This window comes from Cucurbita maxima, unplaced genomic scaffold (genome assembly GCF_002738345.1).
Source record: "Cucurbita maxima cultivar Rimu unplaced genomic scaffold, Cmax_1.0 Cma_Scf00007, whole genome shotgun sequence".
Lineage (NCBI taxonomy): Eukaryota > Viridiplantae > Streptophyta > Magnoliopsida > Cucurbitales > Cucurbitaceae > Cucurbita > Cucurbita maxima.
In genome coordinates this window covers 4,097,326-4,111,007 of record NW_019272023.1, presented here as the reverse complement: position 1 = coordinate 4,111,007, position 13,682 = coordinate 4,097,326, and the positions used below count along the sequence as shown (strand labels likewise).

The following is a 13,682-nucleotide window of genomic DNA, read 5'->3' as shown; positions in this document are numbered from 1 at the left end:
TATAAAGGAAAAAAAAATAAAAAAAAAAAGAAAAAAAAAAAGAAAAGAAATGATTAGTCATAGATGAGTAAGTAATTATAAATAAGAGATTAGTTGAATTAAATAGTTGGTACTATTAGTTGCGTGGTGGTAAGGGAGGCGCCCATAGTCCCACCCTAAAACCAGAAACCAGAAACCGGAAATGGAATTCAAAACTCCGGACTTCCCAAAAACCAGGAGTCCCACTAACGTGACGTTTTTCCACGATTATCTGGGTGCGTCCTCCACACGCGCTATCCTTCCTTTTCCCTTTCTGCGTTGCATGAACGGCACATTTCTCCCTTCTTCTTCTTCTTCTGCCACGTGTCCTCCCTCTTTCTGCTCCCCTTCACCACTTGTTAATTTTAGCAAAACAAAAAGGAGATTATTTTCCCCTTTTTCTTTTAATAAAATATTAATCTTTTAAATTTCTTACCCCCTCTTATTATTCAAATAATAATAATGAAAAAAACATTAAATTACATTAACAAACTAATAATTGTAAAATTTGCTAATTTGAGGATTCGATTTAATGAAATCAAATATTTATTAATGTTTTAATCACAATACCTTTTATTTTTATTGATTATTTATTTAATATATTAAATGATAGTAAATTTAATTTTCGTACATTAATTACTTTGACATGTGAAGGAGCACACCACAATTAATATTTATACCATTAATTGCACATTTTTATCAATAAATTAAGTTAATCTTTTTTGTTTGTTTGTTGATTATTTATTAATTCCTCTAATATTTTATGCATTTATAATTTTTAGTCGATTAGATTTATAATTTAAATAATTGAAAAGAAAATATTTTTGGAAAAGAAAAAAGCGTACAAAGTTTTTGTTTATTATAAAATCACGCGATTTATACAAATTAAAAAGAAAAAAATAAAAAATTGAAACCGTTGGCGACGGGTTATAGAGCGCCCACAGACCCGCAAAACCGGACAAAACCGGCTCCTGGTTTTGGTTTTTGTCTCTTTGTCTTAAATAAAATAAAAAAAAAAAAAAACAAAACAAAACCACTCTTCTTCCATCTTCCTGAAAACCAGGAGATTTCTCTAACCTCTAATGATATTTATTTATTAATTTTAATACCGGGCGCGTGGGCCCGTATTTATTCCACGTTATGTGGCAATTCGACCATTTTCTGACAACCTCAGCGCGTTTTCCAACACGCGCCTCCTCTTTTTTTGGCTTTTTTTGCATGTTGTCTTCTCTTCCACCTTTATTTCCACCCGTCGTCAGGTTTGAGTTAAATTTTATGTAATTTACTATTTTGCCCTCCTGATGTTCCTTGCCACTTGCTTCCTGGGATTCCTTGTTTGTGCCGCGTCGGTTGAGGGCAATTTAGGGACTGCAATAATAATAATAATAATAATAATAATAATAATAAGAAGTGGAATTACTCCCACGCGCCTTGGATCTCTCTACTGGGATTTTCTAATATTTATTAACTAGGATCAGTTTTCAAATATTTATATTATTTTATTTGTGTACAAAATTAACATATACCCATTAGAGATTTGTTAGTGATGGACAGATATAAGAGCTTAAAAATAATAATTAAAAATGAAAATGGATAAAGCGAGTGGAAGACACGCAGAAGGAAAGCGGGTGAAGAGAAGAAAAGGAATGATATTTGGGTGCTGGTAGAGCATGGAAAAGTGGGTTCAAAATCCAAGCTCCACGAGCATGGAAATTGGAAACCGGTTATTTATTTATTTATTTATTATTATAATTATAATTATTTTAAAACTGCGTGCTCCCATTTTCCCTGAAAAACCCGGTGCCCTCCCCAGATTGTATTAGCTTTCATTTCTTTCCCCCTTAAATAACCTTCTGTACTTTCTTTCTCATATCCTTCAACAAACCCTTTCCCCCATTTTTCTCTACCAATTTTATGCTTCCGATTCCCTTCTTCCATTGCTGTTCTTGATCAAAATGCGGATGAGTTGTAATGGTTGCAGAGTTCTTCGCAAAGGTTGCAGTGAAAATTGCAGTATTCGACCTTGTTTGCACTGGATCAAGAGTCCTGATTCTCAAGCCAACGCTACTGTTTTTCTCGCCAAGTTCTACGGCCGTGCTGGACTCATGAACCTTATCAACGCTGGTCCTGATCATCTCCGTCCTGGTTAGTTCTCCTTGATTTTCTCTTATTTCGGATCGGTTTCTGTTTCTGATTTTTGTCCATTTTGATTGAATTTTGTTTCCGCTTTCGTTTCTCAGCAATTTTTAGATCTCTTCTCTATGAGGCTTGTGGCCGTATTGTGAATCCAATTTACGGATCGGTTGGATTGTTGTGGTCTGGTAGTTGGCAACTCTGTCAGGCGGCTGTTGAGGCCGTTCTTAAAGGTGCTCCGATCACGCCGATTAACTCTGAGGCAGCGGCTACTGGCGATGGACCGCCGTTGAAGGCCTACGATATTCGTCACGTTTCTAAGGATGAAAACTCCGCTGCATCCAACGACGGCGGAGTCAACCGGCGAGTCAAGACTCGGTGCCGGTTCAAGCGGTCTGCGGTGAAGGCGAAAGCGTGTAAAGGAATCTCATCCACCGTGGAAGAGTCGACTCGACGACTGTGTTCCATCGAGTTGAACCGATCGTCAAGCGGCGAGTCGTCGTTGAGTCACCAATCCGACTCGCCACATGTTGAAAACGAGAGCAAAGAAACCGAGAGCATGATTTCAGTATCGACGGCGGAGTTCTCTCCTCCTCCAGTACTGCCAGTTTTATTCCGATCAGAATCCACTTCCGTACAAAAACGTCTAGGTCACGGCGACGGCACTGTTCCAATTCCGCAAAGCGAATTAGCTCTAGAACTGACTCTGGGGATGAAGCCGGTGTCACGTGCCGAGCACGTGATTCCAATGAAGAAGCGGAAGATAGAGGCCGACGTTGGGTTGAGGCCCAATAACGAGGCGTGCAATACTGTATTGGGCCTTGATTTTGCAGCCTAAAAGAGTGGCCCAACTGTGAGCCCACACCCACAACGCGGCAACCATAAGAACAGAAAAATAATAAGCAAGAATAAAAGAGTACAATTTTGACGGCGGGGATTGGCTATCTACGGTGACATAGAAGAGATCTCGACCATTTGTTTAGTTCGTTCCGACTTGCGTTTTCTTATAATTTACTGTTTTAACCCTTCCCCCTTTTGTATATAAAAAATGGTCTCAATGTGTATAGGAAAGGACTATCCTGTAAAACTGCAATCGGTGGCGAAATGGTTCTTAGATTCTCATTTATTCATTTTTTATATTTTAAAATATTTTAACATTCGCTATTAAAAAACCAACATATGATTTGTTAGTTTTAAATTTTAAAAAGGTTAAATTAATAAAAAAAATATCACTCTGTACTTCTTGCTTATAAAACATAATTAACTTTTTAAGATTTTTGTAAACACTATTATACTAATAATTAACTTGTTTCCATCTAATCGTAAATATATTTTTCAGAATATTTTAAAAATTTAAAGGTATTTTAAAATTATTCTAAATATTTAAAAGTAATTAAAAATAAATAAATAAATTTAGCTTGTTTGGATGAAATGAATTTGGGCTGGTTCTGAATTTAATTTAAGGTCGTTTAAAATGAATATATATTTTCTTTTAAAACTTTTTATAAATTAATCCCTTTTAATATTATATTCCATTGTTTGAGCATGTAAATATGCTACAAAGAAGTCAACATAGTCGGGTTCAATGGATTAGGATTTGGCCGCCGACAAAATTGAAAGCATATAAAAAAACATGTAAATTAATTTATGGTCAATTAATTATATCTGAAATGTCATCTTAGTAAATCAATTTATAAGAATTTAAGCTATAATAAATAAAGCTTTTCGAAAATAATTCAAATAAAAATAATTCAATTTCCGAAGCATATTAATAAAAATAGTTCAAAAAAATTTGGAAAATTCAAATAATTCAATCTATTTTTTTTTTAGCAATTAATTCCAATTTCCAAATAATTTTGAGTAGAAGAAGGCCCAGTAGCCCACCCTTATTTCAAGCCCAGTAGATCAAGTCCAAGCCCAACATAAGAAAGCCTACACCCAAGCCCATTAGTAATTGCTAAGCCCAAATGCAAGTCTCAACAGATTTACCTAATTATATGCATTTAAACATAAACTCTGGGTATATTTAAAATAATCTATTAGATCCTTAATATTTTATTTCCTTTCTCTAATAAAACCCTATTCCACGTGTATATATATATATATATATATATATAGTTTTTAAATTTTTTTTTTTTTTAGTATTTATCGAATTCAAAGTTTAGGAACTTATTAGACAATCATTTTAGAAATGAGAATCTAAAAATTATTGTGGACATTAATATTTAGTCACGACCCATATAATTGGTGTATTTTCAAACATATATATTCGGCGACAAATTGACTAGACATGTTTTTTTTTTTTTTTTCTTTTTTTTTTACTGTTGGGAATTTGGAACAAAGACATACATACCATGTAATTCAAACAAAAGGTTTGTAATTACAATGTTTGATTTATTCTTTTTAGGATTAGAAAAGGACACATCTTGGCTCGGTTTCAAATTAACCACGATTCTACTATTAGATGAACAAGGATCAGATCGAGCTAACTTTACGATGTTAAACTGTCTAACCAGTATCATACGTTCATAACTACGCCAAGTTATTACTAGCTACGTAAATGTAATTCACAATATAGAAATCTAACATAACCTAAAGTTTTTAGTTCATATATTTTGAAACTCGACAATAAAGAATTAATATCTCCAACATCAATAATTAAGTGTTTGAAGTAGGCATACATACCAGTATTGCTTTTAAAAATGGTTATATTTCTAGTTCTAGCGATTTAGGGTTTAGGGTTTAGGATTATAATGGGAAACAAGGGATCCTGACCTACCAGATGGTTTGTTCTTGGTTTAGTGAAATAATTGATGTGACTTGCTTTGCTTCATTTATATGAACACATAAACATCCCCCACCTCCATTTTTTTCCCATTATAATTTTTGTTTCAAAAACTTGGTATAAACATTATGAGTGTTAGCACATGCATGTTCCATTTTGATTATTTACCATGTTGTTTAGGGTTAGGTTTATGGGTCTATGTGATGTCCGAGTAAAAAAGAAGTACATGAGTGAACCGTGACTACATTTGAATGAGAGTGACACTCAAGTAAAAATGAGGTACATGAATGAACTGAGATCATATGTAGTGCGTTTTGCTATGAGCAATTCTATGTTGGGTCACCTCCTGAAAAAACATGGTAAAAAAACTTGTGTTGGTCTGTGGGGATAGTTGTCTTCACTCTTAGGAGTGACAAGTACGTAACATGGTCTGTTGGAGTAAGAGGTACTGAACTGGGGTTTTAATTCGTGAACTGAATTTTGGACGTTGAGCGTTCCACTTACACTCTCTTATTCAGCTAGCTGTGAATCTCGAAATCAGTTAACCAAGCAATCCCGATGATATGAAATTGAAAAAGAAATCGTAAAAAAAGGGGTTGGGTTGGGGCAAAAAGGGAGAGTGAAAATGATAGGGAAAGTTGAGTCATTTTCACATATTGGTAAAGCATTATTCTTTGTTTTGTGTTTTGATGAATTTGGGGCACAAGATGTGACACATACAATTTGACATGTTTTGGAAACAAGGGGAAAGCCGACTACATATCATTATTGAAACATTCACATGAGGATGAGGGAAGCCCGTTCTTCTTGTTCTTGTTCTTGTTCTTCTTCGTTCTTCATCAAGGGTTTGTGTCGGCTCAACATAAGAGTCCTTTTCAAATCATACGATTTAAGTTTTGATATTTAGAAAATCGTGCATTGATCAGCGTAATGTTTGTCGGTAGTGTTTTGTTAGTTCTTGAACTTGTTTAAAAAGCACTTGTTGTTAATACCATTGTATATGGTCGTACACTCGTGCTAACCTAGCTACACGAAATAGATTTCTCGAGGTTCTTTAGTAATATCATTATGACTTTTGAAGTCATGCGTGGAAGCAATATCAAAACCGAATACAACGAGTAGTGAAGTCCTAAGCTAAGTCTCGACTAAACCTTGAAAATTATAGTTTCCTAATGTCTTTTCAAATCGTTTTTAGTCATTATTCGATTGTAATAATTTTTGCTAAAAAGAAAGCTTGTGTTGTGACAATTCCATCCAAGTGATAGGGTTACACCTATAGCATGTTCGTGGACAATATTGAAGAATCGTGGATGAGTCTGATTAGGAGGTGAAATGCCACTTAAACCACGAGATAGCTAGTTCTCTTTGAATTTGCTGTTGTATGCACTCACATTTGGCTCTTTCGAGGTTTGTACGGTTAAAGTAGGATGCTACGTAATTATACCCACATCTTGTCGTTTTCAAAACCTAATCGATCATTTTTAAGTGCGTTTAGAAGCCTATGAAATTAAATACATACGTCTATAACTAATTGAACTTAGATTAAAAAAAAAAAACGAACAACTTTAATAAATAAATAAAAAAAGTCATAGGCCAATTCTTGAAAATCCTAGGGTCATAATACCCTTTCAAATCATTCTTAGCCATATTCGATTGTAATAATTCTTGCTAAGAAGAAAGCTCGGGTTGTGGCAAGTCCACCCAAGTAATAGGGTAACTTCTATAGCACGTCGGTGGACAATATTAAAGGATCAATGGATAAGTTCTAGTTAGGAAGTGAAGCGCCACTCAAGCTCAGAGGTAGCTAATTCTCTTTAAATGTGTTGAGACGTAGCAGTTAACTCGATATCTAAGAATAAAGATTAGAAGGGTTAAGGTGAATGATGGACGACGTCACGATTCAATTTGATACATTGGATAACTCCTATAAGCTTATCTCGATATTGAATTGACATCATTTGGCTCTTCTACACTTATCTCAATAATACACACATAAAGGTGAATCGCGACCTCGCAATCATTTCAATCGTCGAGGGGCGACCACATCTTATATAGCTCATATCATTTAAGGCACGACTCTCATAGATCATATCATATCCACATAATGAGTAACTTCACATATGACTTGTTAGGGCCTAACCCTAGTAGAATCTCATATTACATGTTACTTTGTGAGATCCCACGTTGGTTGCAGAGGGGAACGAAACATTCTTTATAAGGGTGTAGAAACCTCTCCCTAACAGATGCATTTCAAAATTGTGAGGCTGACAACGATACGTAACAGGCCAAAGTGAACAATATCTGCTATCAGTGGACTTGGGCTATTAAAAATAGTATCGGAGCGAGACACCAAACAGTGTGCTAGCGAGGACGCTGACCCTGATTCCACATCGGTCGGGGTCGGAGTCAGATACCGAACATTTCTTATAAAAGTGTGAAAACCTCTTCTTAGTGGACGTGTTTTAAAATCGTAAGGCTGACCACGATAGTTAGCAATCAAAAATTGACTATATTTAGTTTTTATCAAAGACAAGTTTCTAACAACCCACAATGTTGAGTTTTGAAAGATTAAGGAATTTAAACAACCAACACAAATTAATGGGAGGTTTGCTCATTTTTCCAAAGTCAATAATGCATTACCACAACCCACCTTTTTAGAAACCCTTAGACCCAATATTGCATTTATTGCATTTCGTTCATTAGACAAGATCGATTTGATCTAATCTCGTTCGAGTAAAGCCCTTTTCATATAAGAGAAGATCGATTCAATCTGATCTCGATCAAGTAAAATCCTTTTCATATAAGAGAAGATCGATTTGATCTGTCTCGATTGAACAAAACCCTTTTCATTTAAGAGAAGATCGATTTAATATGATCTCGATCGAGTAAAACCCTTTTCATTTAATTGGGTCGGTCATGAAGAATAATATATATGATAAAGTTTTATATATACGTAAAGATCGATAACTAGTCATTTCTAGTTGTTATGATCACTAATGGAAAAGAAGCACTAAATTGTGTTTATACATCTATTAGAAGTTGAATCTATCCTCTCACTCTAAAGTAAATGGCGTTTAAATTTTATTAATGGTAATTACACGATGAGAATATATATTAAATTTTATTAAAAGAATATACGACTTAACTAATTAAAATTAAATTAATATAAATTTATAATATATGTGCAAGTCGTATGATAGGGTAGGGATTAGTATATTTTATTTATAATATAAGGTTTGCACCTTGCACGAGGCATCAATTAATTAAGACGATGCAATGATGGTTAGCCACTCCAACCTTAGCCATATATAAAATAATTAATTCTATATTTGTTTCTATCTTAACTAATTAATTATATATTTTAATCTTTTTTTAAAATAATAATAATAATAATAATAAGAGAACCCTAAAAAAATGGATGGTTACCCACTACAACTTTAAAAATTAAAAATTATATAATATAAAAATTTCTTCAATTTCAAATAATTGCTTTTTGTAAATAAAATGATTATATTTTTAAAATGAGAAATGAGTGGGAAGGAAGGTTGTGGGTTGGTGTGGACGGAAAATGGAACAAATATTTTAACCCAAATAAAAAAAAATAAAAAAAAAAGTTATTTTTCTTTTTAAAAATAAATAATATTTTATAATTTATTAAATATAAAAGGAAGAATTTACGAGGTAATTTGATTAAAAGTTTTTGAATTTTTTATTTATTTATTTTTTTTTGGATATGCTAACCCCACTCTTGCTAACTTGTTAGGGGAAAAAAATAATTAAATAGATTTATATTTAATTTAATACATCTTTTCGGAGTTACCTTTGTAGTATTCCTTTTAAGAATCACAATGGAGTTCGAGAGATTTAAATATTTAGATTCAAAAAATGAGTACATATCTATTCTTATGGACTAACTCGAAATTTCAGATTGGTTGGGTTGGTGACCTGAGCAACCCGAACCCGAATATAACTCATAACCCAACCCTTTGTTTTTGAGTTGAACTATTTATTCGTAATCTTTTGTAGTGTAGAGTATGGTTGTAACTCTATTTACGGGTTGGTTAGACTGACATTAAAAAAAATGTAACCAAACTATGTGTTTAATTTAATATGAAAAGGAAAGGTAAATAGTGATGGCACATCATTACTAAGTTTATGGAGCATGAAACCTAGAGAATAAGACATATATCCACCTCTCCATATATATAATATATATTAATTCAATTAATCTTAATTTATTTTTATTTTTTATTTCTATGACTTTTTAATTTAAAGGGGAAGTTAGAAGTCCACTATTTGCTTTTCTTAATATTATATTATGTATTTTCCTAATATTTGAATAATTTAAAATTTTAATAAGTTTTATGAAAAATTTATAAATATAAATCCATCTTTCATTAGTATAATGAAAATGTCGGTATTAAATATAGAGATGTTCATTTAACCCGCATGGTAAATAATCCTCATTTAAATGGAAAATAACGGAGGGACTAAGGAGACTAGGACATGGATTACATTCCCCGACCCCGCCCCACTTCAAAATATATATATATATATATATATATATATATATATATATGGTTGAAAACTATATAATTGTGAGATCTTATATCGATTGAAGAGAAAAACGAACCATTTCTTATATTTTTTTCTTACGAAATATTTTTAGATTTAACGCGATGTTAAGTAGAATTGAACCTGATTCCGATTAGTGTAGACTATATGGGGAATGTACGTCTCAATTTCAGAAAAAAAAAATGGAGAATGAAATAGGAGACAGGTCTATAATCGAACACGTAAAGTTTATTTTTATAAAGGGTTCTAAGAAGAGAAGGGAGTCAAACAAACTTGAACTCCATGCTTAGGCTGAATGGTGAGAACAACAACAGGAGCATGGCGATAAGTGTCGGAAATAGTGAAGCTAAACTTGGAGAGGAACATAGCCAAGATGATCTTAGCTTCCATGATGGCGAACCCTTGGCCGATGCAGTTTCTTGGTCCGCCTGCAAATGGAATGAACCGCCCGCCACCGAATGCCTTGGCGGCGAACCTGTTGGGGTTGAACTGGTTGGCATCTTTGCCCCACAGCTCTTCGCTGTGGTGAATCGCCAGTACCGGAATCCATATGGACAGGCCTTTGGGGATGTCCATGTCTCCTAGCTTCATGTCCTCCAACGCCATTCTTGGCAGCACTGTGGCTGGTGGGTAGAGCCTTAGGGACTCGTTTATCACCATGTTTAGCTGACCAAAACATATCATGTGTGCATCAATGTCATGTCTCCTGTTCCTCGTACTACACACATACTCTACTTAAATCATTGCTAAATTTAAAGCTAAATGTCTCCAACTTCTAAAAATTTTAATAATATTCTTGATGGTAAAACAGATTCGAAAATGTACTTCCAATTCTTTTTTTATTTATTTATTTTATAAAAACCATTAATATTTTGTCAGTCCAAAGATCACAAATACTTTTATCATTAGTGTATAGATGAAACGGTTAGTACCATGTTTCAAAAATAACATTAATACTCGTAAATTTCTAGAATTTTTTTTTTAAATATTTTTACGGTTAATACCCTTGAAATTAAAGAGGGAGATGATGTACGAGAGGTAGACAAAGGATTTCCATCCATAAAGACTTTTTTAAATTGTTTTGATAGGACGGTTAAGAATGTTAATATGAAATTCGTGGGTATGTTTCAAATGATTTTGTTATAAAAATTTAAAGATATTTTTAAAAATTTTCCTGGAACGAAGAGGAGATAGGTTGATTACCAAAGTGAGCTTAGAGAGATGTTGAATAGACGGGGTTCGAGCGTTGCAAACTTGGTTAACTTCGGCACGAACCATGTGTTGCCAATTAGGGTTAGTAGCAAGCAACATGATGGTCCAAGTAAGCAAAAGAGCGGTGGTTTCATGGCCAGCAAAGAAGAAGGTCTTGCATTCGTCTATTATGAGCTGCAAGTTGAGGGTGGTGGTGGTGCTGTTCTTCCTCTGCTGCATCTCATTCAATAGCATTCCCAACAGATCACTTCCATAGCAACTGCTTCTTCCTATCTCCACACCATCTTTTCTGCTTTCAATAATCTCCATTAACAGCCTCTCCACTTCCTTCTTTAGTGACTTAATTTCTCTGTTGTATTTACTTGGAACAAACCTGCACCAAGACATGGAACAAATTTATTCGACACCCAAAAGATTCTATCGGTATACTTAAGTTAGAGACATAGTTTTAATGACACTTATCAAGGACAACAAATGTAATGGTCCAAGCCTACTGCTAGTACATATTGTCTCTTTAGACCTTCCCTCAAAGTTAATTAGACATCGGACAATGTGTTAGCAAAGACACTAGCTTCGAAGAGAGTGAATTGTGAGAACTCATATCGATTGGAGAGGCAAACGAATGTCAGATAGGAGGGTAGGCATTAAAAAGAGATGGATTGTGAGATTCTATGTCGTAGAGTCAAACATTTTTTTTATAAGGACGTGGAACTCTCCCTAATTGAGTAAAAGTTAGAAAGTGAAAGCAGAAACAAGACAATATCAATATTGTCTATTTTAAGTAAAAGTTGTTTTGCTTTTAATTTTTTAATATAATTTTTTTTTTTTAAGTCTTAGATAATACATAAATAGAAAAATTGTAAATGTAAAAAACAGGTAGCTTACCGGCTACCGGGAAGGCAGAGGTGGCGGCTGGCTTGGGCGCAGAGGCGCTGGAGAAGAGTGAGTAAGTGGAAGATTTGGTTACCCTTGTCGGAGTCGGTGTCGAACTCGGTCCGGGAAATGATGTCGGCGGTGAGTTGCTTCATGTAATCGGCGATCTCGAACTCGGTCCGGCCCGAGTCCAACTCGGTCTCCATTGATTGGATCATTTTGTTAGTGCATTCCACCATGAACCCCGCATAGCTCTTTTCATGTCATTACAAAAATCATATAAAAAATTCCAATAATATGATTACAAATATATAAAATAAATTCAATTTCTTTATCCCAAATATATTAAAAATAGTAAAATTCCTTTTTTTTTTTCTTCACCAAATATTGTTCATACATGTGGGTCCCATCATTCTCTTTTTAACCAACAAAAGGTACAATGAACAATTTTGATTTGAGCTAGATCTCTTCCAACAATTTGTAGATTTTATTTTTAAAATGTAATCGTTCAAGCTCATCGTTAATAGATATTGTCTCTCTAGACTTTTCTTTTCGATCTTCCCGAGTCTCCCTTCCAAATTTTTAAAACGTGTCTATTACTGAGGCCAACGTCCTTGCTGGCACACCGTCTTGTGTCCACCCCCTTCAGAGTCAACGTCCTTGTTGGCACACCACCTCCTATCTACCCCTTTGAGGCCAACGTCCTTGTTGGCACACCGCCTCGTGTCTACCCCTTTGAGGCCAACGTCTTTGCTAGTACATCACCTCGTGTCTACCCTTTTGAGGCCAACGTCCTTGCTGGCACACTGCCTCGTGTATACCCCTTTGAGGCCAACGCCCTTGCTGGCACACTACTTCGTGTCTACCCCTTTGAGGCCAACATCTCTGCTAGTACACCGCCTCGTGTCTACCCCTTTGAGGCCAACGTCCTTGCTGGCACACCGCTTCGTGTATACCCCTTTGAGGCCAACGTCTTTGTTGGCACACCGCCTCATGTTTACCCCTTTGAGGCCAACGTTCTTGCTGACACACCGCCTTGTGTATATCCCTTTGAGGCCAACGTCCTTGTTGACACGCCGCCTTGTGTATACCCCCTTTGAGACCAACGTCCTTGCTAGCACATCGCATCGTGTCCACCCCCTTCGTGGCTCAGCCTCCTCATTCACACATCATCTAATGTCTGACTCTGATATCATTTGTTGTAACAGCCCAAGCCCACCTCCTTTTTTGGCTTTACCCCAAAAAACGCGTCTATTACGGAGAAGTTTCTACACAGTTAAATCTTTCATTCTCCTCTCCAACAGATATGGGATCTCATCGATAATATATATAGATTAAACGGTTCATTCCGAAAAACGATCTCACCTTAAGCTTATCTCCCATAAACGCAGGAGCCACGATGTGACGTTGATGATACCAATCTTCCCCATTTGCCATCAACAATCCTTTCCCTATGAAATGTTTGGTCCCCTGTCGTTGCAGCCATGATCTCCCACACACACTGCTCTTCTTCCCCAACAGTTCTTTGATCAACTCCGTCTCGGCCAGACACAGCCGTGGCTCGGTCCCGTTCCAGTAAATAAACCTCTTCCCTGTTCGATCAAACGACACGGGTCATCGTATATTCAATCATTTATTCATATTCTTAGTACTATTCGTACCATATTGCTTTGTCCAAATGGTGTAATGAGGCAATAAGCGGTCGACAATATCGTGATCAATTGAACTCATGTCGTTGGCCGTGGACTTTGCCACAAGTCCCACTACGTCGAGGATGTTTCCGATCAACAGCCGGGGCTTCGGGCCACGAACGCCTTGTTGCTCCATCGTCTTCCGAATTCTTCTAGGGGTGAGGCAGTAGAATGAGAAAGTATCATATGAAATCTTTGCAAGTGATGAAATAAATATTACAAAAAGCGTTGTTAGAAAAATTATGAAGGCCATGGAAGATGAGAGGAAGCTTTGTTAGAAAGAGAAAATAGGAGAGAGATTGGTGGGTTTTTTAATGGATGAAGGAATGAGTCTATTTATAATGTGCAACTCACTCACTCATTAAAAAAAATGTTTTTTTTTTTTTTTTTTTTTT

The 13,682-nt window shown here is 35.3% G+C and overlaps 2 protein-coding genes across 2 annotated transcripts; one reads left to right on the top strand and one right to left on the bottom strand.

Annotated features, from left to right (window-relative positions):
* Window positions 1-1,802: 1,802 nt before the first annotated feature.
* On the top strand, window positions 1,803-3,279 carry LOC111482207 (LOB domain-containing protein 41). Its single transcript, XM_023127892.1, has 2 exons — window positions 1,803-2,163; window positions 2,259-3,279. The coding sequence occupies exons 1-2, from the start codon at window positions 1,974-1,976 to the stop codon at window positions 2,987-2,989; spliced, it is 921 nt and encodes a 306-aa protein (XP_022983660.1). The 5' UTR covers window positions 1,803-1,973; the 3' UTR covers window positions 2,990-3,279.
* Window positions 3,280-9,753: 6,474 nt separating this feature from the next.
* On the bottom strand, window positions 9,754-13,575 carry LOC111482203 (cytokinin hydroxylase-like). The gene is made up of 5 exons (XM_023127883.1): window positions 13,258-13,575; window positions 12,962-13,188; window positions 11,609-11,850; window positions 10,715-11,096; window positions 9,754-10,177 (listed from the first exon to the last, which is right to left on the bottom strand). Exons 1-5 carry the CDS (start codon window positions 13,538-13,540, stop codon window positions 9,758-9,760), a joined length of 1,554 nt encoding a protein of 517 aa, XP_022983651.1. The 5' UTR covers window positions 13,541-13,575; the 3' UTR covers window positions 9,754-9,757.
* Between the last annotated feature and the right edge of the window lie 107 nt (window positions 13,576-13,682).

Excerpts from the sequence above, each read along its gene's own strand:
- LOC111482207 (XM_023127892.1), top strand. The coding sequence starts at position 1,974 with ATGCGGATGAGTTGTAATGGTTGCAGAGTTCTTCGCAAAGGTTGCAGT. Across the intron at positions 2,164-2,258 it reads TCCTGATCATCTCCGTCCTG|CAATTTTTAGATCTCTTCTC; the intron begins GTTAGTTCTCCT and ends TTCGTTTCTCAG.
- LOC111482203 (XM_023127883.1), bottom strand. The coding sequence starts at position 13,540 with ATGGCCTTCATAATTTTTCTAACAACGCTTTTTGTAATATTTATTTCA. Across the intron at positions 11,097-11,608 it reads CTCTGCCTTCCCGGTAGCCG|GTTTGTTCCAAGTAAATACA; the intron begins GTAAGCTACCTG and ends GTCTTGGTGCAG. Across the intron at positions 10,178-10,714 it reads ATCTCTCTAAGCTCACTTTG|CTAAACATGGTGATAAACGA; the intron begins GTAATCAACCTA and ends TGTTTTGGTCAG.